This window comes from Aethalodelphis obliquidens, unplaced genomic scaffold (genome assembly GCF_003676395.1).
Source record: "Aethalodelphis obliquidens isolate GAN/ISIS:26980383/991018 unplaced genomic scaffold, ASM367639v1 scaffold35, whole genome shotgun sequence".
Lineage (NCBI taxonomy): Eukaryota > Metazoa > Chordata > Mammalia > Artiodactyla > Delphinidae > Aethalodelphis > Aethalodelphis obliquidens.
Window position 1 is genome coordinate 12,805,185 of NW_020837979.1, and position 24,177 is coordinate 12,829,361.

Genomic DNA, 24,177 nt, shown 5'->3' on the forward strand with positions numbered 1-24,177 from the left:
TCCAGTGAAACAAGTTCCTGAATACTTCTAGAGAAAGACATAAATCTTATGAGATTCAGAAACAATCTAAACTTTTTTTCATCACACATATATATGATAAAGGTATATACATACGGGGATTCCCCTGGTCGTCCAGTGGGTAAGACTCCATGCTCCCAAGGCAGGGGACCCGGGTTCGATTTCTGGTGGAGGAACTAGATCCGCATGCATGCCCCAACGAAAAGATCTCGCGTGCTGCAACTAAGACCCTGCGCAGCCAAAATAAATAAATATGTATATTTTAAAGATACGTATATACATATGAAAGGAAATGATGACTACAAACCATGGTAATGATTTCTTTGGGAGACAGGGAACGAAAGGATGAATGTGTGTGTGTGTATATATATACGCATATACTGAGGGAGCCAGAAGGAGAGAGAAAAACGTCACTTATGGAGCAATGATGACAACGTATTATAACCAAGGATTTTGCTCAGTCTACTCTGTGTATTAAAGGTTCTAACAAAGAAAAGAAAAACAGATAAAACAGGAAAGCATATATTTTTCAGATATTTTGGAGGTAGAATCCGTAGATTTCCTGACTGTTTTTCTTAGTGGTTTGAAATTCACTCTCCCAAGGTCAGCGGCCCCACGAGCGTTTCCTTCCTTCCAACGGAGAGACCCGGAGCAGCCGAAGAACAGCAGGCGCGAGCCAGGTTAGAACCGAGCTCCGGAAGTAGCGGACGAAGGGGGTGGGGTAAACAGGAAGGCGGGGCTAAACGGGGCTTTCTGGGAGCGGGGCTGCTGGGCAAGCGCAGTAGCGCGCCTCGCCGCCATGGGGGCGGTGCCGTCCAGTTAGCCGCTGGTGGTGGCGGCGACTTCCCCTCCGGAAGTCAGGTCTCCGCCTCTTGCCCCCACCCCGCTAGCTCGGCTGCGGAGGCAGCGGTTGTCCCTGCCTCTCCGCCTACTCCACCTCGGCCTACCCACGGGCCGGCGGTGTTGGCGGGGAGGGGGACAGTAGTTGTAGACGGCCGCCCCTGCCTCAGAGAAGGTGAGTTCCCGCCCCGGCAGCGGGGGCGGCCCAGGCGTTCAGCCCCTCGACCCCACGGCCCGGGAGAGGCCGGGCGGGCCCGGAGAGTACGCTCCCCTCTCCACCCGCCACCCCCGGAAACGGGCGCCGGGGCCCCCACACGGATCGCTGCCGGGGAAGCTGAGGTTGGAGCGGGAGAGAGGCGACCAGGCCGAGGCCGTGGATCTGAAGCGTCAGGGAGAGGGAAGGGGGTGATGAGGACACTCGGAGATCGAGGGGACAGAGACGAGGAGAGAAAAGGCTCCAGACGTGGAAGGGCGTAGACCTGCGCAGGGTGAAATCAACATCCTGGAAAGTAGCGACCTCACTCACACGTGGGGAGAAGTGGAGTTCGGAGTTCCGGGAGAGTAGGAAGTAAACACGCGAGCTTAAAAGTGCCGGGCCCTAGAGGAGAGAAGGGGGTGAGGCTTTTGAGGGATCACTTTGTAGAGTTTGCCCGGGTTTTTGAGGATAACGCCGTGAAAAACAAGCCTCTAAGATTTACAGCCCTATCTTGACAGTGGTCTGAGTTTTAATATGTACCTGCCCGCGTCAAAGCTAATAAAGCAGGACATCGAGGCGGCGAAAACAGCTTTTATTCAGCAACTACTGACAGTAGGAAAAGAGCTGAGCTCCATTCCGATTTGCGCAGAGGTGTCCGGGGGGGTTTAATGAGAAAATGTAGGAATGGGGCAAGGTGGAGCTCAAGTAGAGGCAGGGACGTGCAGAATTACAAAGGGTTGGGTAGTGTCCTTGCATCAGGCGAGCTGTGTCAGTTTGCTGGCAGTTACGGAAGTGAGGATTCTGTTTTCCCACAGGGACTGGGAGACAGAGGCCCTGTCCTTCCTGATGATTACACTGCAAAGGAATGGCTTCCAGATCCTTGAGAAAGACACTCCTAAGTTGTAGGAGGTACACACATACATCTCAGAGGGACAGCAAGGGTTCACAATCGTAATCCCTTTTTAGTTAAGTACTAACGAGCGGCCAGGGACCTGTCATCAGGTGTTGGCTAGAACAAACAGTAAATGTCTTTTGACAGCCCCAAGTTTTTCCAGATCTGAGCTCAAAATGGGGCTGGTTCATCCGAGGGCCGTAGCCACAGGCTGCTGGAGGCCAAGTTAAAGTTTGGTCAAGCCTTTGTGCAGAAGTTTGGAAGGAGTATATCTGCCTAGAGTTTTCACCAGCACATTTTCCCTAACACATAAAGCTATTTCTTGATCATCTCAATCTAAGAGATGTTTGAGTTTCTACAGTTATTGTATACCTGCAAACAAACTGCTGGTTCCAAACCCTGAGTTTAGGCTTTAAGGAAGTTTTGGAAAGGATTTTAGACGGTGGAGCTTGATCCCACTGCAGAAGATCTAGTAAAACATTACGCCATCTTCATAATTAATTTCTAGTATTTGCAGTGTTGCCTTATGTTGCTTTTTGTCTCCAGAGAGAAAGATGGTGGAAGCCAGAACATTGTTGGATAATTTAATTTCTTTTTTCCTGAGGGACAACAGTAAATATAGTAACTTCATTAAAATAATTTTTATTTTCATCCTCTTCCACAATATACTCTATTTTTGTGTGGTATTCGGTAATCTTTTATACCTTTCACTTGGAGGAATGGCAAACAGTAAAGTATTATAAATTTCTTAAAACATTTTGTAAGAACTTTATATAAATTCCATTCACTAAAAATGGAAATTAGAATTTCATTGCAACCAAATGATGTTCCATTAAGTCCCTTAGTGAAGACAGCCTTTGGAAGACTAGATTTAGTGCCTTCAATCAACCTGGGTTAGTATGATTGTTAGGATATTAAAAAATAAAATCTCTTGAATTTTCTGCTTTCGTACCAGATTTCCTGCCTTTCACTAACAAGTAAGCCTGAGCAGTTTATATGTGTCAAGACTACAATTCATTTTAGCTCCCATGGCCACATCACAGGAAGATTTGGAAACAGTTTCTTACGAAAAAAAAAAAAAATACAGCTTTCTGCCAGACTTGGTTTTTTGCAATGACTTTGAATATGTGCAATTACTAAACACTTTAAATCAGTTCACACGATGCTAGCAGTTACTTTTCTATACTGCTTCAAGGTGGTATGAGAATACTGGAATAGGAGTCTTGACTGTTAAGTTCTAATGCTAATTTCTTAACTAGCTGTATGACCCTAAGTCCCAAACTTCCTGGACTTGAGTTTTGTCATCTGTGGGGAGGGGAGTTGGACTAGCCCAACTGGGTGGTTCTCAAATCAGGGGTGCTTTTGCCCCACCCCCTCCTCAGAGGACATTTAACAGTGTTTGGAGCCTTTTTTTTTTCCCCCTTGGTTTTTGCCACTGGACAAGAAAGGGCTTGGTGATTACAGGTGCTACTGGCATCTACTTGGTATAGGCCAGAGCTGCCGCAAACAACCTAAAATTCACAGGCCACCAACACAAACAACAAAGGATTATCCTACTGAAAACGTCAGTAGTGTCGAGGTTGAGGAAGTCTGCACTAACTAAACTGACAGCTCTAAAATGGTGAACTGATTTTGCTGCTCCATACTGGTATTCTTTCCATGGCCTGGCTGTGTACTAGAACAGCAATTCATAAAACATGAAACTTTGACCTCTAATGGCCATCAAATGACATTCAAAGACTAATGAAGTCTGTTGAGTTATGCTTGAGACCACTAGGATTTGAAAAACAAAATACAACTTGTTACCTAAAAATTACCTCTTGTCGCTTTGAGTAAATATCCTATTAACTTTTCAGTTAACTGCTACTTAACACATGGTAAATATTTGATATGCTGTTTAAAACACTAGTAGGAGTAGGACCCAAGGTATTTTTAGTTTAGATATTTATAAAAGCCTAACGTAATTGCCAATATAATAGTACATGAACAAGAAGAGAAAAAAAAATTTGCTTAGTACTTGGCCAGTATCTTTTTTTTTTTTTCTTAAAAGACTATATTAGGAGATTCCCCCAAAAGGTATCAAAGAGTTGGCATGCTTCCAGTTATTAAAATTCCACTCTCACTTTCAAGATCCTGATACTATTAAAACTGCAGATCCATTTTCACCTATAGCTGTAACACTCTTATAAGGAGCTCCTCTGTATTGGGCTTGATAATAAACAAAGGTCAGTAAGGATTAAAAATTAGCAATCAAAAAAAAATTAGCAATCAGGGAATATATAGACGGTGTAAGATTATAAATAGGAAATTGAGAAATTAAACTCAATCACAAAAACCCAAAGAAATACCACATGACCAGACTTATATGAAAAGAAATATGCATTGCATTTATAGTCAAGGGAAAGATTTTCCAGGACACTTTGTAATTCATTCAGTCAAGTTTCTCAGATATTTTTGATAGTTAAAAATGTTCTATTGAGGGGCTTCCCTGGTGGCGCAGTGGTTGAGAGTCCGCCTGCCGATGCAGGGGACACGGGTTCGTGCCCCGGTCCGGGAGGATCCCACATGCTGCGGAGCGGCTGGGCCCGTGAGCCATGGCCGCTGGGCCTGCGCATCCGGAGCCTGTGCTCCGCAGCGAGAGAGGCCACAACAGTGAGGGGCCCGCGTACCACACACACAAAAAAAATGTTCTACTGAGTAATAATATTCCTAAGAAATCAGTAAAAACAAAACCACAGCAAACAGTTCTTGCTTATCTGCTTTTTAGGGAAAAAAATTAGACTCATTTTAAGAATGAAGAACATTTCTGAATTCTTATTGAATCATAAATCCATTTACATAGCAATTGCCAAAAATGTTCCTTTGTTTTCTTGACAGTAAGCAGAGATTCGAGTCAACTGACAGAAAATCTAGCTAACAGCCCTTCTTACAGTTATTCAGAAAACAGTTAGAGCTCCTACTATGGACCAGGTACTGTGTGTTAGGACAAGAGCATTCACAGACCCATTCACGTTTACTGATCTTTTAGGAGGACTGGCATGTATTTGGTGGCATTCTGACATAGGATGTCTGCCATGGGTCCAAGTAAAACTAATTTCACAAGCAAGAGCCTTGAGCTAGCTAGCCATAGATTACATATAATTATTGATGTTCAAAGGTTTAGTTTAAGTTAAGACATATTTTATGTTAAGTATGTAACTAGTGCCTGTAATTAATGATTTTGTTAATTTCTTTGTATTTTGTCATTGGAAATATGCCATAGTAAATCCTCAGTTACTTTTATGGTTGTAGTATTAGTGTAAAATAGCTAGAGCTTGGCAAACCCGTAGGTCACATACTAATCTCATTTCCTGAAAAGGTAAGGTTAATAACTAACACAGTTAAGAATATTCATGATGCTAACAGGTACACGCTGCATCTCTCAAAACTTCTTAAATGGGATTTGACCCTCAAAGTCAAAACAAAAAGAAATAAAACAGCATACTTTGGTTAATGGTTTCTTTGGGGGTTTTTTGGCCGCACCACTCAGCATGCAGAATCTTATTAGTTCCCCAACCAGGGATCGAACCTGTGCCCCCTGCAGTGGAAGTGCAGAGTCCTAACCACTGGACCACCAGGGAAGTCCCAGCATACTTTGGTTAAGATAACAGAATCAGTTACCTAGTCTCCTAAAACTTAGTGCTGTGTTCTACTTAGTCTTTCCTAAGATTATAATGGTATTAAAAGATTGCAAATCTCAAGAGCCAGGAACAAGGCAAGGATATCCATCCTTACCACTTCTTTTCAGTATTGTACTAGAGGCCCTAACCAATATAGTCAGACAAGAAAAAGAAAAACGTTTACAGATAGGAGAGGAAGAAATCACACTGTCTTTATTTGCAGATGCTATGATCATCTATGGAGAAAACCCCAAGGAATTTTGAGAAATGCTACTAGAATAAAAAGTGAGTTTATCATAAAGGACACGAAATACAAGGTCAATATACAAATCCAATAGTATTTCTAAATGTTAGCAACAAGCAATTAGACATTGAGATTTTTTTAAAAATACTATTTACTATTGCATCAAAAACCAAAATACTTTTGGATAACTTTAACAAAGTACAGTGAATGCTAGATAACATTGCTGAGAGAAAGAAGATGCAAATAGTGGGGAAAATTGTCTTTTAATGCTTCTTAGTGAACTAAGTTTAAAAGTATAGGACCACGCCATTAATTTGGTATATTTATTAAAGAGGAAGAATTTATTAAAGGGAACCTAATTACACCTAAAACTTAGCAAATTAACATTCCTAATTTTGCTCAAACATTTTTTTCTTAAGTGATTAAAGATATTTAATAAATATTTTTAAAACCTTTATGCTGTACTATGTTTTAATACCATGTCACAACACAAATCAAATAATGTGCTGTGGGCGTGAAAAATTTTAGTAAATTTTTCACTCAAATTGAGTTGATTTGCTCGTTCAACCTATTAAACCTATTGAGGCATATTAAAAACATTTCATACAATGCAAAAGTTAAATTCAGGTTTTGCTATTTCTAAAAGGGTGGTTGGAATGTAACAAATTCTCTCTGACAGGTCTAGAATTAGGAAAAGTGGAGTGGTTCTTAGTATTTTATTAAGATATGAAGCATTTTTTAGACAGTTTGGAATTACGAGTAATTCATACTCTTCATGTGTTTCATATTTAACTCAGTAGTTCACGTGCAGTGTTTTTATTACTTTAGCTTTTGCAATGGCTTTAGCTACTAATATTGAAATAAAAAAGACCAAACCTTGTACAGCAATTGAATAACAACGTGCATAGTTTCATTTCTCCAAAATAGAAGATTCCATTTTCTTTCTCTTTCCACTATGATATCTTTCCTGGAAGTAAATAGCATTGTGAGTGTTGGTCTATAACTAGGCTTGTGGTGTACAAATAGGAATGTCAAGTTTTCAGAATTTTGCTAGATTTTTTCCAAAAATTTTAGAAGGTACAACTGAAAAAATACTCCAGATTAGTTTCAGAAGAGACAAACTATTTCTTGCTTGAGACCTAATACCAGCTTGTAAATAGCCTGCGTGTTTCTGCTTGACACTCCATATTCTTTTAGACATTGTATGTAGCAGACATTAACACAGGACGTAAACTGAAATCTTTATAAAGAGTTGGTTTAAAATCAGAGCAATCAGAAAAGGTAATAAGGATCAAGTTGAACTTTCAGCTTTCATTAAAAAAAAAAAAAAAAAAACAAAAAAAGTCCCTCTGAAACATGAGTTAGCTTGAAATACAAAGAATAGATAGGTACTCCTGTCAGGCACTCCTGACCTGTTTACCCATAACCTTTTCTACTTTCTGTAGTTACTAGAATAATTGGTTGGAAAAACATTTCATTCTATCAGTTAAGTAGATGAAATCCTGAATAGCAATAAAAACAGCTCAGCTGTACAGCACTCAGTATGTGCCATGCACTCTTCTAAGCACTTTACATTTACTAATTTCCTTAAGACACACAACAACTCTGAGGTGTATGTTATATCCTGTGTTAGAGGTTGAGAAACTTGACCAAGGTCATATAACTAACAAATGCCAGAACTGACTCCAGAGTCCCTATGTCTGGCTCCTAGAAGCAGTGAGATAATTAACATAGTATGACAACCAGTAGTTCTGCATAGGTGACTCGAGCTTTGTTAGGTGGGTGATCTTTCTAGAAACAAAGTCAACACTTAAAACTCCAGTTTAACAAATTAAGGTAGAATTTTTTTTTCAAAACATTCATTATAGATCTTTAAGGTCCTCTCGTACACTTTACTGAGGTATACTTACAATAAACGACACTTATTTAAAGTGTACAGTTCAATGAGTTTTTGACAGGTGTATACTCCCATGAAACCACCTTCATAAACAAAATGCTGAATGTTTCCACCAACCCCAGCAGTTTCCTCCTGCCCCTTTACAGTCCATCCCTCCCTCCACCCCTGTCCCTGGCAACCACTAATCTGCTTTCTATCACTATAGATTAGTTTGCATTTCTAGAACTTTTTATAAGTAGACTCATAGTAGGTACTCTTTTGTGTCTTACTCAACATGATGATTTTGCGATTCATCCATGTTGTATGTCTTGCTATTTCGTTCATTTTTACAGCTGAATGATTCTGTTGTATGGATATACCACATTTTGTTTACCCATTCCCTTGTTGATAGACATTAGGGTTGTTTCAGTTTTGGGCTATTACAAATAAAGCTGCTGTGAATATTCATGTACAGGTCTTTGCATGGACATATGTTTTCAGTTCTCTTGGGCAAATACATATGAGTGAAATGACCGGATCATATAGTAGGTATTTAACTTTCAAAGAAATTGTCAGATTGTAAAGTTGTACCATTTTCAATTCTAACTAGTAGTGTATGGGAGTTCCAGTTGTTCAGCGTCCTTACCAACACTTGGTATTTTCAGTCCTTTTAATTTAGTCCTTCTGATGATGGTGTAGTATTATCTTCTGGTTTTAATTCGCATTTACTTGGCTGTTTCTTTATTTTTTCTGAAATGTCTGTTCAAATTGTTTGCCCATTTTAACTGAGTTTGTCTTATTATTGAGTCATAGAGTTCTTTATTTATTCTAGATATAAGTCCTTTGTCTGATGTATGAAATAAGAATGCGTTCCACCATTTTGTGGCTAACTTTTCATTTTTTTAAATGGAGAGCTGTGTAAAGCCCTGGAGATCAGAAAATATTTCAGGTTTTGTAAAAGCGGAGAAGTGGATTCCAGACGTGGAGAAGTTTTACATCAGTTGGAAAGGCAGCCAAGCATATCAGTTAATAACAGATTCTGGAGCCAGACTGCTCCTGTCATTTATTAACTGCAATCACAGACATGTTCCTCAACTTTTCTATGCCTCAGTTTCCTCATCTATTAACTATGAATCATAACAGTACTTAGCCCATAGGCTTCTTAGGAGGATAAAATTAGTTACTATTCTTAAGTGCTGAAATAGTACCTGGTACATGGTAAGGGCAATGCTGGGTAAGTGTTACAGAACAAATTATTAATAGGTGACTTGTAAATGTAATACTTTGAAGTGACCATAAAAGGCAATTTCAGGTTTACTAAAAGTACAAGTGATGCCATGCCTTATTTTCTTTTGTGAACCATCTGGTAGATCAGAGGAATGTTGTGGGATCATATTCTTCAGTGAGGACACTCAGTTTTCCGTGAGATTTTGGGGTATCCAGCAGTGTGCCAGGAGGTACTTGAAGTTTAAATGGCACATTTTATTTAAAGATTAAGTTAAAACTTTTACATAAAATGGATGTTTTAAGACTAGAATTCAAGAAGTTCATGAGTTTTTAAGGTTCATCATGAAACTTGAAATACATCTTTCTGTGATTGATCTCTAGGCTGTATACTCCCTAGACCTCCAGGCAATAAGAGTTCACTTGTCTGACTGTATAGAATGCTTTGGTCAAAATGGTTGAGATTGAGAACGATTGCTGTAGAAAGAATAGTTACAATTTAGGAAGACATGTCATGTATTTTTCAAATATTAATAAAATGGAAAAATAAGACATATAGTACAATAGATTTGAATAATCAGACTCCTAAGAAGGAAGATGGTGGGGAGCGCAGTGGAGAAGCATCGAGTGTTCACATAAAGATGCTGAATTTAATTTTGGAATAAACTCAGATTCTATGAAATTCTTAATGTCTTTCTTATTGGGAATGAATAGATCAATCCTAGATGAAGGAAAGAGGTGAATGCTTTGTAGCATGCCATAGGTATTATCTTACTGTCTTCCTACTTAAAGTTTTCACCAGTAACATGGATGAACACATAGACTGAATGCATATAAAAACTATGTGTGGGAAAAGTAGCAAATGTCAAGATTAAAACAATTTGAATTTTAAAGATCGTCAGAGGTAGGAATGGTGGCCTAAACCCATTACAAGATGAAGTGTAAAGTCCTGCATTTAGAGAAATTAGTCAATTACATTACGTACCAGATGGGAGAAGACAGCCAATGTGGGGAGAGAGATGCTACCTCTGGGATTTTAGCGATTACAGAGGTCAGTAGAAGTCAGTAACATGTCTGCTGTAAGACATGAAGTACTAAGGCTGGATGCCCCAGCTCATTTCCATAAAGTCCAGAGTTCTACTGGCGCCCTAATAACTCCTCCTTCAGAATGGTATTTTCTGGACTAAAAAATATATTACCATAGTAAATATCAGAGGCTTACTAGATGTTTTTATACTAAAATTGTCATTCTAATAAGCAAAAAGCCAGTACTTTAGCCTTGCAAGCACTTAGGAAATTAAGGTTTGAGATGGTATATGAAATGATATTCAGTTGAAGATTGAAAATATTACCCTAAATGTCTTACCTCCCTTTATTTTACTCATAGATACCACGTTGAATGAGCAAAGACTGAACTTTTTACAGATACCTTTTGTAAAAGGCTTGTAAGGAATAGTGCCATAATTTGAATTGCAGTGGATTTCACATTATGAGGTAGGTTGAAAATAAAGGGCTTCTAAATTGTTAGTATTTTTTATACTGAAGCTGGTACTTTGACTTGAAAGCAAGCAAAACTCTTAAAAGTGTGAATTCAGATCAGATATATTAAAACTCATGAGTGGTATCTTCAAATTCAGAGGTGTAAACTTTGGATCACTTTCTCTAAAATAAACAATATTATTTATTTTTCAAGGGTAAAATACGTACTCAAAAAGTTAGCTTTACTTTCAGATTTACAGGGAGCAAAATAAGAAATTGAAGATGCATTTTATGCGTTTTCAGATGATTGATCTATGTTGATGTAATTCTAAACTTTGAATTATTTAATTGTTATAACAAGATTGTGTTTGGTTTCAGGTAAATGGGAGTGGAGTATTGGACAAAAAATAGATTTTTAAATCTCTGCATCATGGTTTTTAGCTCAGTTGTTGCACCGTGTCACTATTTGGGGAAAGTTCATGCTAAGAAACTGAAGCAATTAATGGGTGAATATGATCAAATTTCTCCACCAAGTTCTCAACCTGATAAGGGTAAGGTTCCATTCACCTCTTCATTGATCTCTGCACCATCTGTGATCTTTTGGGATTGGATTCTTTCACTCTGCATGTCTTCAAGGTTCATCCACGTTGTACTATTTATTAGTATTTCATTCCTTTTTATTGCTGAATAATATTCCATTGTGTGAATTGCCACATTTTATTTATCCATTCATCAGTTGATGATCACTGAGTCATTTCTGCCTTTAGCTGTTAGGAATAGTGCTGCTGTGTACATTTTTGTACAACTTTTTGTGTGGACATAGATTTTCAGTCCTCTTGCGTTGAAACCTAAGAGTGAAATTGCTGGGGTTACGTGGTAACTCTATGTTTGACACTTTGAGGAACTGCCAAACTGTTTTCCAAAGTAGCTGCACATTTTATATTCGCACCAAGAATGAATGAAGTTTCCAGTTTTTCCTCCTTTTTGTCAACACTTATTATTATGTCTTTTTTTGTCTTTTTTTATACAGCAGGTTCTTATGAGTTATCCATTTTATACATATTAGTGTATATATGTCAATCCCAATCTCCCAGTTCATCACACCACCACCCCACCACCACTTTCCCCCCCTTGGTGTCCATACGTTTGTTCTCTACATCTGTGTTTCTATTTCTGCCCTGAAAACAGGTTCATCTGTACCATTTTTCTAGGTTCCACATATATGCGTTAATATGTGATATTTGTTTTTCTCTTTCTGACTTACTTCACTCTGTATGACAGTCTCTAGATCCATCCATGTCTCTGCAAATGACCCAATTTAGTTCCTTTTTATGGCTGAGTAGTACTCCATTGTATATATATACCACATCTTCTTTATCCATTCGTCTGTCGATGGGCATTTAGGTTGCTTCCATGACGTGGCTATTGTAAATAGTGCTGCAGTGAACATTGGGGTGCATGTGTCTTTTTGAATTACAGTTTTCTGTGGGTATATGCCCAGTAGTGGGATTGTTGGGTCATATGGTAATTCTATTTTTAGTTTGTTTTTTTTTTTGCGGTACGCGGACCTCTCACTGTTGTGGCCTCTCCCATTGCGGAGCAACAGGCTCCGTATGCACAGGCTCAGCGTCCATGGCTCACGGGCCTAGCCGCTCCACAGCATGTGGGATCTTCCCAGACCAGGGCACGAACCTGTATCCCCTGCATCGGCAGGTGGACTCTCAACCACTGCGCCACCAGGGAAGCCCTATTTTTAGTTTTTTAAGGAACCTCCATACTGTTCTCCATAGTGGCTGTATCAATTTGCATTCCCACCAATAGTGCAAGAGGGTTCCCTTTTCTCCACACCCTCTCCAGCATTTGTTGTTTGTAGATGTTCTTATGATGCCCATTCTAACTGGTGTGAGGTGATACCTCATTGTGGTTTTGATTTGCATTTCTCTAATAATTAGTGATGTTGAGCATCCTTTCATGTGTTTGTTGGCCATCTGTATGTCTTCTTTGGAGAAATGTCTATTTAGGTCTTCTGCCCATTTTTGGATTGGGTTGTTTGTTTGTTTTTTAATATTGAGCTGTTTATATATTTTGGAGATTAATCCTTTGTCCGTTGATTCGTTGGCAAATATTTTCTCCCATTCTGAGGGTTGTCTTTTCATCTTGTTTGTAGTTTCCTTTGCTTTGCAAAAGCTTTTAAGTTTCATTAGGTCCCATTTGGTTATTTTTGTTTTTATTTCCATTACTCTAGGAGGTGGATCAAAAAAGATCCTGCTGTGATTTATGTCAAAGAGTGTTCTTCCTATGTTTTCCTCTAAGAGTTTTATAGTGTCTGGTCTTACATTTAGGTCTCTAATCCATTTTTAGTTTATTTTTATTTATGGTGTTAGGGAGTGTTCTAATCTCATTCTTTTACATGTAACTAGCTGTCCAGTTTTCCCAGCATCACTTATTGAAGAGACTGTCTTTTCTCCATTGTATATCCTTGCCTCCTTTGTCATAGATTAGTTGACCATAGGTGCGTGGGTTTATCTCTGGGCTTTCTATCTTGTTCCATTGATCTATATTTCTGTTTTTGTGACAGTACCATATTGTCTTGATTACTGTAGCTTTGTAGTATAGTCTGAAGTCAGGGAGTCTGATTCTTCCAGCTCCATTTTTTTCCCTCAAGACTGCTTTAGCTATTCAGGATCTTTTGTGTCTCCATACAAATTTTAAGATTTTTTGTTCTAGTTATGTAAAAAGTGCCTTTGGTAATTTGATAGGGATTGCATTGAACCTGTAGATTGCTTTGGGAGTATAGTCATTTTCACAATATTGATTCTTCCCATCCAAGAACATGGTATATCTCTCCATCTGTTGGTATCGTCTTTAATTTCTTTCATCAGTGTCTTATACTTTTCTGCATACAGGCCTTTTGTCTACCTAGGAAGGTTTATTCCTAGGTATTTTATTCTTTTTGTTTCAGTGGTAAATGGGAGTGTTTCCTTAATTTCTCTTTCTGATCTTTCGTTGTTAGTGTATAGGAATGCAAGAGATTTCTGTGCATTAATTTTGTATCCTGCAACTTTACCAAATTCATTGATTAGCTCTAGTAGTTTTCTGGTGGCATCTTTAGGATGCTCTATGTGTAGTGTCATGTCATCTGCAGGCAGTGACAGTTTTACTTCTTCTTTTGCAATTTTATTTTATTTTTATTTCTTTTTCTTTTATTTTTTTATTCCTTTTATTTCTTTTTCTTCTCTGATTGCCATGGCTAGGACCTGCAAAGCTATATTGAATAATAGTGGCGAGAGTGGACATCCTTGTCTTGTTTCTGATCTTAGAGGAAATGCTTTTAGTTTTTCACCATTGAGAATGATGTTGCTGTGGGTTTGTCATATATGGCCTGTATTATGTTGAGGTAGGTTCCCTCTATGCCCACTCTCTGGAGAGTTTTTATCATAAATGGGTGTTGAATTTTGTCAAAAGCTTTTTCTGATCTATTGAGATGATCGTATGGTTTTTCTTCTTCAATTTGTTAATATGGTGTATCACATGGATTGATTTGCATATATTGAAGAATCCTTGCATCCCTGGGATAAATCCCACTTGATCACGGTGTATGATCCTTTTAATGTGTTGTTGGATTCCGTTTGCTAGTATTTTGTTGAGGATTTTTGCATCTATATTCATCAGTGATATTAGTCTGTAATTTTCTTTTTTTGTAGTATCTTTGTCTGGTTTTGGTATCAGGGTGATGGTAGCCTTATAGAATGAATTTGGGAGTTTTCCTTCCTCTACAGTTTCACCTGTGAAGCCATCTGGTCCTGGATTTTTGTTTGTTGGAAGATTTTTAATCACAGGTTCAATTTCATTACTTGTGATTGGTCTGTTCATATTTTCTATTTCTTCCTGGTCAGTTTTAGAAGGTTATACCTATGTGTCTATACCTTTCCAAGGATGTGTCTATTTCTTCCAGGTTGTCCGTTTTATTGGCATAGAGTTGCTTGTAGTAGTCTCTTAGGATGCTTTGTATTTCTGCAGTGTTTGTTGTAACTTCTCCTTTTTCATTTCTAATTTCATTGATTTGAGTCCTCTCCCTCTTTTTCTTGATGAGTCTGGCTAATGGTTTATCATTTTGTTTATCTTCTCAAAGAACCACCTTTTAGTTTTATTGATCTTTGCTATTGTTTTCTTTGTTTCTATTTCATTTATTTCTGCTCTGATCTTTATGATTTCTTTCCTTCTACTAACTTCGGGTTTTGTTTGTTCTTCTTTCTCTAGTTCCTTTAGGTGTAAGTTTAGATTGTTTGTTTGAGATTTTTATTGTTTCTTGAGGTAAGCTTATATTGCTATAAACTTCCCTCTTAGAACTGCTTTTGCTGCATCCCATAGGTTTTGGATCGTCATGTTTTCATTGTCATTTGTCTCTAGGTATTTTTTGATTTCCTCTTTGATTTCTTCAGTGATCTCTTGGTTATTTAGTAACGTATTGTTTAGCCTCCATGTGTTTGTTTTTTTACATTTTTTCCCCTGTAATTGATTTCTAATCTCATAGCGTTGTGGTCAGAAAAGATGCTTGATATGATTTCAATTTTCTTAAATTTACTGAGGCTTGATTTGTGACCCAAGATGTGATCTATCCTAGAGAATGATCTATGAGCACTTGAGAAGAAAGTGTAATCTGCTGTTTTTGGATGGAATGTCCTATAAATATCAGTTAAATCTATCTGGTCTATTGTGTTATTTAAAGCTTGTGTTTCCTTATGAATTTTCTGTTTGGATGATCTGTCCATTGATGTAAGTGAGGGGTTAAAGTCCCCCATTATTATTGTGTTACTGTCAATTTCCTCTTTTATAGCTGTTAGTGGTTGCCTTATGTATTGAGGTGCTCCTATGTTGGGTCTATATATATTTATAATTGTTATATCTTCTTCTTGGATTGATGCCTTGATCATTATGTAGTGTCCTTCCTTGTGTCTTGTAACATTCTTTATTTTAAAGTCTCTTTTATATGACATGAGTATTGCTACTCCAGCTTTCTTTTGATTTCCATTTGCATGGAATATCTTTTTCCATCCCCTCACTTTCAGTCTGTATGTGTCCCTAGGTCTGAAGTGGGTCTCTTGTAGACAGCATATATATGGGTCTTGTTTTTGTATCCATTCAGCCAGTCTGTGTCTTTTCGTTGGAGTATTTAATCCATTCACATTTAAGGTAATTATTGATATGTATGTTCCTATTACCATTTTCTTAATTGTTTTGGGTTTGTTTTTGTAGGTCATTTTCTTCTCTTGTGTTTCCCACTTAGAGAAGTTCCTTTAGCATTTGTTGTAAGCTGGTTTGGTGGTGCTGAATTCTCTTAGCTTTTGCTTGTCTGTAAAGCTTTTGATTTCTCCATCAAATCTGAGTGAGATCCTTGCCAGGTAGAGTAATCTTGGTTGTAGGTTCTTCCCTTTCATCACTTTAAGTATATCTTGCCACTTCCTTCTGGCTTGTAGAGTTTCTGCTGAGAAATCAGCTGTTAACCTTATGGGAGTTCCCTTGTATGTTATTTGTCATTTTTCCCTTGTTGCTTTCAATAATTTTTCTTTGTCTTTAATTTTTGTCAATTTGATTACTATGTGTCTCAGCGTGTTTCTCCTTGGGTTTATCCTGCCTGGGACTCTCTGTGCTTCCTGGACTTGGGTGGCTGTTTCCTTTCCCATGTTAGGGAAGTTTTTGACTATAATCTCTTCAAATATTTTCTCGGGTCCTTTCTCTCTCTCTTCTCCTTCTGGGACCCCTATAATGCGAATGTTGGTGAGTTTAATGTTGTCCCAGAGGTCCCTTAGGCTGTCTTCATTTCTTTGCATTCTTTTTTCTTTATTCTATTCCGTGGCAGTGAATTCCACCATTCTGTCTTCCAGGTAGGTCACTTATCCGTTCTTCTGCCTCAGTTATTCTGCTATTGATTCCTTCTAGTGTATTTTTCATTTCAGTTATTGTATTGTTCATCTCTGTTTGTTTGTTCTTTAATTCTTCTAGGTGTTTGTTCTTTAATTCTTCTAGGTCTTTGTTAAACATTTCTTGCATCTTCTCAATCTTTGCCTCCATTCTTTTTCCAAGATCCTGGATCATCTTCACTATCATTATTCTGAATTCTTTTTCTGGAAGGTTGCCTATCTCCACTTCATTTAGTTGTTTTTCTGGGGTTTTACCTTGTTCCTTCATCTGGTACAATGTCCTCTGTCTTTTCATTTTGTCTATCTTTCTGTAAATGTGATTTTCCTTCTGCAGGCTGCAGAATCATAGTTTTTCTTGCTTCTGCTGTCTGCCCTCTGGTGGATGAGGCTATAAGCTTATAGGATAGATGATTGCTACAGGGGCTCTTCCTTGATCTGTGTCTCAACAAGTGGCACCTCTCTGTCTTTTTGATTATAGCCAGCCTAGCGGCTATGAGGTGAAATCTTTTTATTATAAAACATATTTAAACATATAAGGAGAGAAAGCAGTATTATGAACGCTCATGCACCCATCATCCAGTTTTAACAATTATCAACATCTTTTTAATCTTATTAGTGACTTTTAACAGTTTTATTGAGGTATAGTTGACATACAGTAACCTGTATGTATTCCAGGTATACAATTTGATAGGTCTTGAGAGGTGTATATACCTATGAAATGATCACCACAATTAAGATAGTAAACATATCCATACCCACAAAAGTGCCATTTACAATCACTCCCTCCTACTTTTTCCTGCCTCATCCCCAAGCAACCACTGTGTTACTACAGGTTAGTTTCCATTTTCAAGAGCTTTATATATACGGAATAATATAGTATGTACTCTTTTGTCAGGCTTCTTTCATTCAGCATGATGATTTTGAGATTCATCTATTTCAAGTGTATCAATAACCTATTCCTTTTTATCATTGATTCCATTCTATAGAGATACCACTATTTGATTTATGCATTCACCTGTTGATCAATATTTGGGTTTTTTTTTTTTTTTCCTTTCCAGGGCTATTACAAATAACACTGCTATGAACATTCATGTATAAGTCTTTATGTGGACATATACTTCCTTTTCTTTTGGATAAATATCTAGGAGTGGAATAACTGGATCGTATGTGAGGTGTATGTTTAACTTCCTCAGAAACTACCAGACTGTCTTCCAAGTAGTTGTATCATTTTACATCCCTACCAGCAATGTATGAGAATTCCAGTTGTTGCACATCCTCACCAGTCTCTTTAATTTCAGTCTTTCTAGTGAGTGTGAAGTAGTACCTTTTTGTGCTTTTAATTGACATTTACTTGATGACGAATGACACTGAGCATCTTTCATTTGTTTATTGTCCATTTGTATATATTCTTTTCTGAAGTGTCTGTTCAAATTTTTTTACCCATATTTAATCAATTATTTGTTACATTATTTTGCTCTAGTCAGAATTTTTATACTGTTTGAGTAGAATAAGGGCTGAATTTTCTGGCTCACCAAATTAGGCTTCATTTAGATTTTCTTTTTAATCTCAAATTGCCAGTAAAGCTAGCTGATCACTAGTGACTCTAGATTTTGCTCTCAGACTTGTTCTGTTAATGGACAGAAATGTGTGATTCTACATGGGTTACGCTGCCTCCTAATTTTTGGAAATAAAGTACAACACAAAAATATCTAGCTCATTATCATCTCATAGTGAGTACCTTTTCTGCTAGATTTGTAACGCAGGATTTGAGGTGGGGGGAGAGAAAGAGAAATAGTAGTTGTACTGCCCCCACCTGCCAAAAGAAATTTAAACAAGCAAACAAAGACTAGCATTATCTGATTTAAATTTCTTTTGAAACTTTTCTCTACATATAAATCCTAGCCCCTCTCAGCTGTCACCTCCATTTCCTTCCTTACCCCTCCCACCAGTGCTTTAATAGAGAACAAACCAGAAGGCATTCTAGAATGCTTTTTTCACCAATCAGAAGTAATGGAATGAAATCCAAGACCCTGTTCGGAAGATACGGAACTCTTGTCCCTCGTCTTTCCTCATGCCCTGTACCTACGATTAGTTTTGTCTCATAGCTGAATTTCTAATTTCCAGCATTCCCAAACCATTTTACAAACATCCTTTTATTATTAAGTCTTAAAATACTCTAGTCAGGTGAGTATATGTGTTCATTTTATTTTGTGTGAGTAAACAGAAGATTTTTAAAGATCAAATTACTTCTCTATGGTTTATTTCTTTTCTTAGACAACAGTATACAAAAAATTGACTATTCTGAACTTTAGAAATTGTTTGAACATTCAGATCAGGACAGTCACCATGGATGTGTAAGTTGTTGTATCCCTAATTCCTTACGTTTTTAGCCCTACAAAAGAATTCTATATGTCAGCTCCTTTCTACCCTCTTCATCCCACTTCTGAGAAAGATAAAATTATTTGTGAGTGGCCTAGGCAGTATTTGACCTTTCTGATGCTCCTTTTTGGCATTTAATGTCATGATGTTTAACTTTCATGCCAAAGTAGTTTTAATTTGTTTGGGCTTCTTTATTTTGTTTTTTGAGACTCTTTTCAAGAGTAAAGGAAATATTCAGCATAAAATAATATAGTAAGAAGAATTTTCTCCCATCTTCTCTACAGAGAATCCCTTGTCAACCTAATGAATCGTTCAAAGAAGACATCTGACTCTTTTCAAGATGAACTTGAAGATTATATCAAAGTGCAGAAAGCCAGAGGCTTAGAGCCAAAGACTTGTTTCAGAAAGATGAGAGAGGATTATTTGGAAACCTGTGGATACAAAGAAGAGGTTGATTCTAGACCCAGGTGTAGAATGTTTGATCAAAGACTCCCTTATGAACCCATCCAGACCTACCGAAGACCATGCAATATCTCACAAGCAGTGGAGAAGCAGTTACCTCTGTGGCTACCAGCTCATGACAGCAGGCTGAGACTAGACTCCCTGAGCAACTGTCAATTCACCAGGGACTGTTTCTCAGGAAAACCAGTAGCCCTGAACTTTAGTCAACAAGAGTATAACTGTAGCTCATACAGTGTAGAATCTGGAGTTTACAGGCACCTCTCCTTAGAAAACAGTACCAGTGCCCGTCAAGCTAGTTATAAACAGATACATCAGAAGAGAAAAAGGCACCCAGAGGAAGGCCAGGAAAAGCCAGAAGAGGAGCGGCCCAAGCATAAGAGGAAGAAAGCTTATGAGGAAATAGATTTAGACAAACACAAGAGCATCCAAAGAAACAAAACAGAGGCGGAAACAGTCAGAGTCAGTACAGAAAAGCCTAAGAACCAAAAGGAGAAAAAAAGCCGAGATGTAGCCTCTAAGAAAGAGAAACGTAAGCGTAGAAAAGAGAAAAAGGAACAAGGGAAAGAAAGGACAGAAGAGGAGATGCTTTGGGACCAGTCTATCCTTGGATTTTGAAGCTCTTGCATTGGTTCTCCTGAGGTTAAACTGAAAAAATAGTTGAGGAGCTTGGTTTTACGTTGTCCACGTTCATATCGCTCTTTTCATGTGAACAGGTACAGAGCCTAAGTGAACAGAAAACATTTAATGTACTTGCTCTCCAACATGGAAATTACTTTTCTTCTCTTCTAAAATCATTACTACATTTTTCTTATGCGTAATGTAATTTCCCTTAATGAGGGTGGCTCTGCTTTTATTCATCAAATTGCTATGATGGTGGAAGTATTTTTCCCTTGGGAGGTCATTTATTTTAAATTGGAGGATTAATAGGCTTTACAGAATCTATTTCTTGATTGGCTTTTAGTTTGGGGTGGGTGTTTTTATATATCTGTGAAGCAGTTTAGATTGATTTTTTTTTCCCTTCGCTAGATCTAACTTGCAGTATATTTTCTAGATTGGAAAGTGGAAAATGACATACATTATAATAAGCTTAAGTTACATACAGTTTTAAACGTTTCAAGAAGTCTTGATACAAAATCAGTTTATATTCTGGAAATGTTTATAATATAATAAAGTTCTAATTTCTACAATTTTTTTTGTTTTCTGATTTCTGCATTTTTGAGCACACAGTGATGTGTTCCTATTCAACAAAGATGTTCTTCTGGAAGAGCAATAACTGAGCATATATAAACCCACTTTTTAGGGCAGAAATCTGAACGACCACAATTTTTCCAAATAGTTGAAATTGGGGAATTTATAAGAAAATGCCATTAGAGGGACTTCCCTGGCAGTCCCGTGGTTAAGAATCCGAGCTTCCACTGCAGGGGGACAGGTTCCAACCCTAGTCAGGGAACTAACATCCCCCATGGTGTGTGATGCGGCAAAAAAAAAAAAAAAAAAAAGCCATTGGAATATTCTTTCCTGACCAGTGTTTTCATTCTGATAATCCACTTTTTTACGATAAGCAGATCAAGTCTTTGAGCACTGCTATTTTGTTGTAGAAAGAGTGGTGACCTGGGAATCTGAATCCCAGGATTCTAGACTCAACTATGCCATCAAGTTGTTATGTGACTTTGGGGAATTCACTTTATTTTCCTCATTATCAAATATACCTAGAAGGACTGGCCTCTAAAATGCTTTGGATAACAACAAGATGCTGTGATATGAAAACTCTCTTTGCATTCTACAATGTTGTGCTTACATGTTTATTGTAATATTAACTTTAAAATTACTTTGCTTAAATTATTTTTAATCATATATATTCCCTTCCCCTACTCAACTCTCTGCATGTAACCAGTCTCACCACCCTTGCTAGGCTGCTGCCTTACTCAGCTCTGACACCTCTCTGGGTCCCCACCTTGCCTAGCTTCCTACCTCAGTGGGTCCCAAATAGCAAAGAAGAAAGGAAGGAGGGCTCCCCCGGTGGCGCAGTGGTTAAGAATCCACCTGCAAATGCAGGGGACATGGGTTCAAGCCCTGGTCCAGGAAGATCCCACATGCCACAGAGCAACTAAGCCCGTGCGCCGCAATTACTGAGCCTGCACTCTAGAGCCCATGAGCCACAACTACTGAGCCCGCATGCCACAACTACTGAGACTGCGTGCCACAACTACTGAAGCCTGCGCGCCTAGAGCCCGTGCTCTGCAACAAGAGAAGCCACCACAATGAGAAGCCTGCGCACTGCAACGAAGAGTAGCCCCTGCTCACCACAACTAGAGAAAGCCCGCACGCGGCAACAAAGACCCAACGCAGCCAATAAATAAATAAAAATAAATAAATAAAATACATTAAAAAAAAAAAGAAGGAAGGGGAGGAGGGAGAGAGGGTAGGTGACCCATTTTATTTTACACTAATGACCACAAACCTCCAACCCATCAGGTTTCCCTAGTAAATTTCCCATCCTCAGAGATGTCTTATATTTTCCCCTCTCTCCTCAAACCTTCCCCTCCCTGGTACCTGCCATACAGGGCCCCCTTTCTCTCAGCTGATGACCTCACCTCACACTCCAATAAAAAAAACAAAAGCCTTCAGAGGGGGACTTATTCATTGTCCTACCACTGGATCTATAAACTTCCCTCAAGTATTCTGTTCTCTGTCTTCTCTACAATAATAGTGTCCCTGCTCTTAATAAAGACAAATCCCTCCCCTCATGCACTGAATCCTACACCCTTTTACCTTTTCAAGGACTTCATCTCTCTCCTGCACCTTGAATCTCTCCTCTACTGGATTATTCCTTTATATGCAAACAAGCTTCTGTTTCCCCTCTTCAAAAAACAAAGCAAACAAACAGAAAAACAAAACTCCCTTGACACCCTACATCCTCTTTCAGCTATCTCCTTTCTCTTTTACATCAAACTTGTCTACAACAGCTGTCTATACTGACACCTCTCATTCTCACCTCCACCTATTCTAGTTTCTGTTCCTACCATTCCTCTGAGGCTGCTCTTATCAAAGTCTCCAATGACTTCCATGTTGTCAAATCCAATGGATATTTTTTATTTGTATTCAATTCAGCCTCTCAGCAGCTTCCATTTGGTCAATCAGTCCCTCTTCCTTGAAACATTCCTCTCTCAGCTTGCATAGCACCACATTCTCCTGATTTTTTCCTACCTCCATAGCTGCTGCTCCTTATGGGCTCATTTACTGGTTCCTCTTCCACCCACCTCTAAATGCATCATGTATATTGCATCAGGAGCCAATCCCAGACCACCACTCTTTCTAATCGCACATCCTAAGTGATCTCATCCAGGCTCATGGCTTTAAATTTATCTGTATGTTGATTTGTGGACTGAATGTTTGTGTCATCCTCCAAATTCATATGTTGACATCTAATCCCCAATGTAATGGTATATGGAGCAGGTACCTCCCTACCTTTGGGAGGTAATTAGGTCATGAGGGTGGAGCCCTCACAAATGGGCTTAGTGCCCTGATAAGAAGAGGTCAGAGAGCTAGCTGAGCCACCCAGTCTATGGTAACGTGTTACAGCAGCCCAAACTAAGACAGTTGATGACCTCTAAATTTCTATTTCTAGACTAGATTTTCCCCCTGAGTTCTAGACTCATAACCAACTGCATTTGTTGTTATTTCCACCTAGAACACCAAAAGGGCACTTACATCCCTCGTCACCAGTCATTCTTCCCTCAGTCTTCCTCATCTCTGCAAATAACAGCACCATCTTGATTGTTCAAGCCAAAAATCACTAAAAGCACACTTGACTCTCTCCTACATCAGAGCCATCAGTGATTCCTCCTGGTTATATCACCAAATTATCTCTCCTATTGTCCAATTCTCCCCATCTTCATTGCCACCACCCTGACCCAAACCATCATTTATCTCTGGTATTATTTTGGTTTTATTTGTACCAAACAGGACTAATAGGTCTGAGAGAAGCTGAAAACTGGGAGAAGTCATCAGAGGCTCTGAGCTGGTGAGCGCAAAACCAGCAACAGGAGTACTGAGAGACCAAATAGTATCATGGTCATCTAGCACTGAGGATTTCAAAACTATCCAGCAAATATTTCCTTCCAGAAAGACAAAGCCTTACCTGAAAAGAAAACTGCTAGGCTAAGAAACCTAATAGATCAGGGAAGTAACACCAGAGGTAAGGGAAAGAGAAGGTACCAATAGTAGGGAGAAGGTCCCAGATGAAGAACCCAGAAAATTCTGCAACAGAAAAATACATCTGAGGTGAGAATACCACCTTGCCAAGCAAGACCCGTAGGCCTGTAGGAAATAGAGCAGAAAACCTTTTCTGAAGCAAACTTAGCTCTGAAAGGCAGAGAAGTGGCCATATTTTGAGCCCTTCACTGTAACAAGAGGGCGCCCTCAAGCCATGATGCTGGGAAAGGTACCCTAGGCCATTCCCTCTCCACAAAAATGTGTTCACAGTAGTCCAGGTCACCACATTTCATTTAAACTTTGGAAAGGAGGAGGAGGATATGATCTAGCCACACAAAGTGTTACAAAAGAAAATTGGACTAAAATACTTTGACAAGACACCAGAAAAATGCAAACACAAAGCAGATGAAAACTCTAATCTGACCCTTCAAACAAGGCTGCAAGACATCAAGAAAGCAATTAAAACTTTAAGAAAAGCACATAAAGTGGAAAAAGAACTCTGAAATAAAATGGCCAGACAACTATGCAACTGAAAAAGACAACAATTCCAAGAAAAATAAAATATAATGCAGTAAAGAAAAAGTAATTGTATTTTTTTAGTCAAAAATATTCATTGAGCATCAAATTTGAGCCAGACATGGTTACTAAACAATGACCTTGACAGACACAGGAAAAAATTAGTAAAAGAAAAAAAAATCATTTCAGAAATAAAAGGAATACAAGAGAGTATAGACACCATAGAAAGAACAGGGAAATAAACGGTAAGAAAGAG

The 24,177-nt window shown here is 38.4% G+C and overlaps 1 protein-coding gene and 1 non-coding gene across 4 annotated transcripts; one reads left to right on the top strand and one right to left on the bottom strand.

Moving 5' to 3' along the window:
• The first annotated feature begins 899 nt into the window (after window positions 1-899).
• Window positions 900-20,379, top strand: KRCC1 (lysine rich coiled-coil 1). Of its 3 annotated transcripts, XM_027129106.1 has the most exons (4): window positions 900-1,033; window positions 10,337-10,443; window positions 10,807-10,979; window positions 19,013-20,379. In XM_027129106.1, the coding sequence occupies exon 4, from the start codon at window positions 19,032-19,034 to the stop codon at window positions 19,803-19,805; it is 774 nt and encodes a 257-aa protein (XP_026984907.1). In that variant the 5' UTR covers window positions 900-1,033; window positions 10,337-10,443; window positions 10,807-10,979; window positions 19,013-19,031; the 3' UTR covers window positions 19,806-20,379. The 3 variants fall into 3 exon arrangements, with proteins under 3 accessions (XP_026984907.1, XP_026984906.1, XP_026984905.1); XM_027129105.1 differs by lacking the exon at window positions 10,807-10,979; XM_027129104.1 differs by lacking the exons at window positions 900-1,033; window positions 10,337-10,443; window positions 10,807-10,979 and adding an exon at window positions 18,679-18,703.
• TRNAG-UCC (transfer RNA glycine (anticodon UCC)) lies at window positions 5,494-5,566 on the bottom strand. Its single transcript has one exon. It is a non-coding gene; the product is annotated as a tRNA-Gly (tRNA).
• Window positions 20,380-24,177: the final 3,798 nt, after the last annotated feature.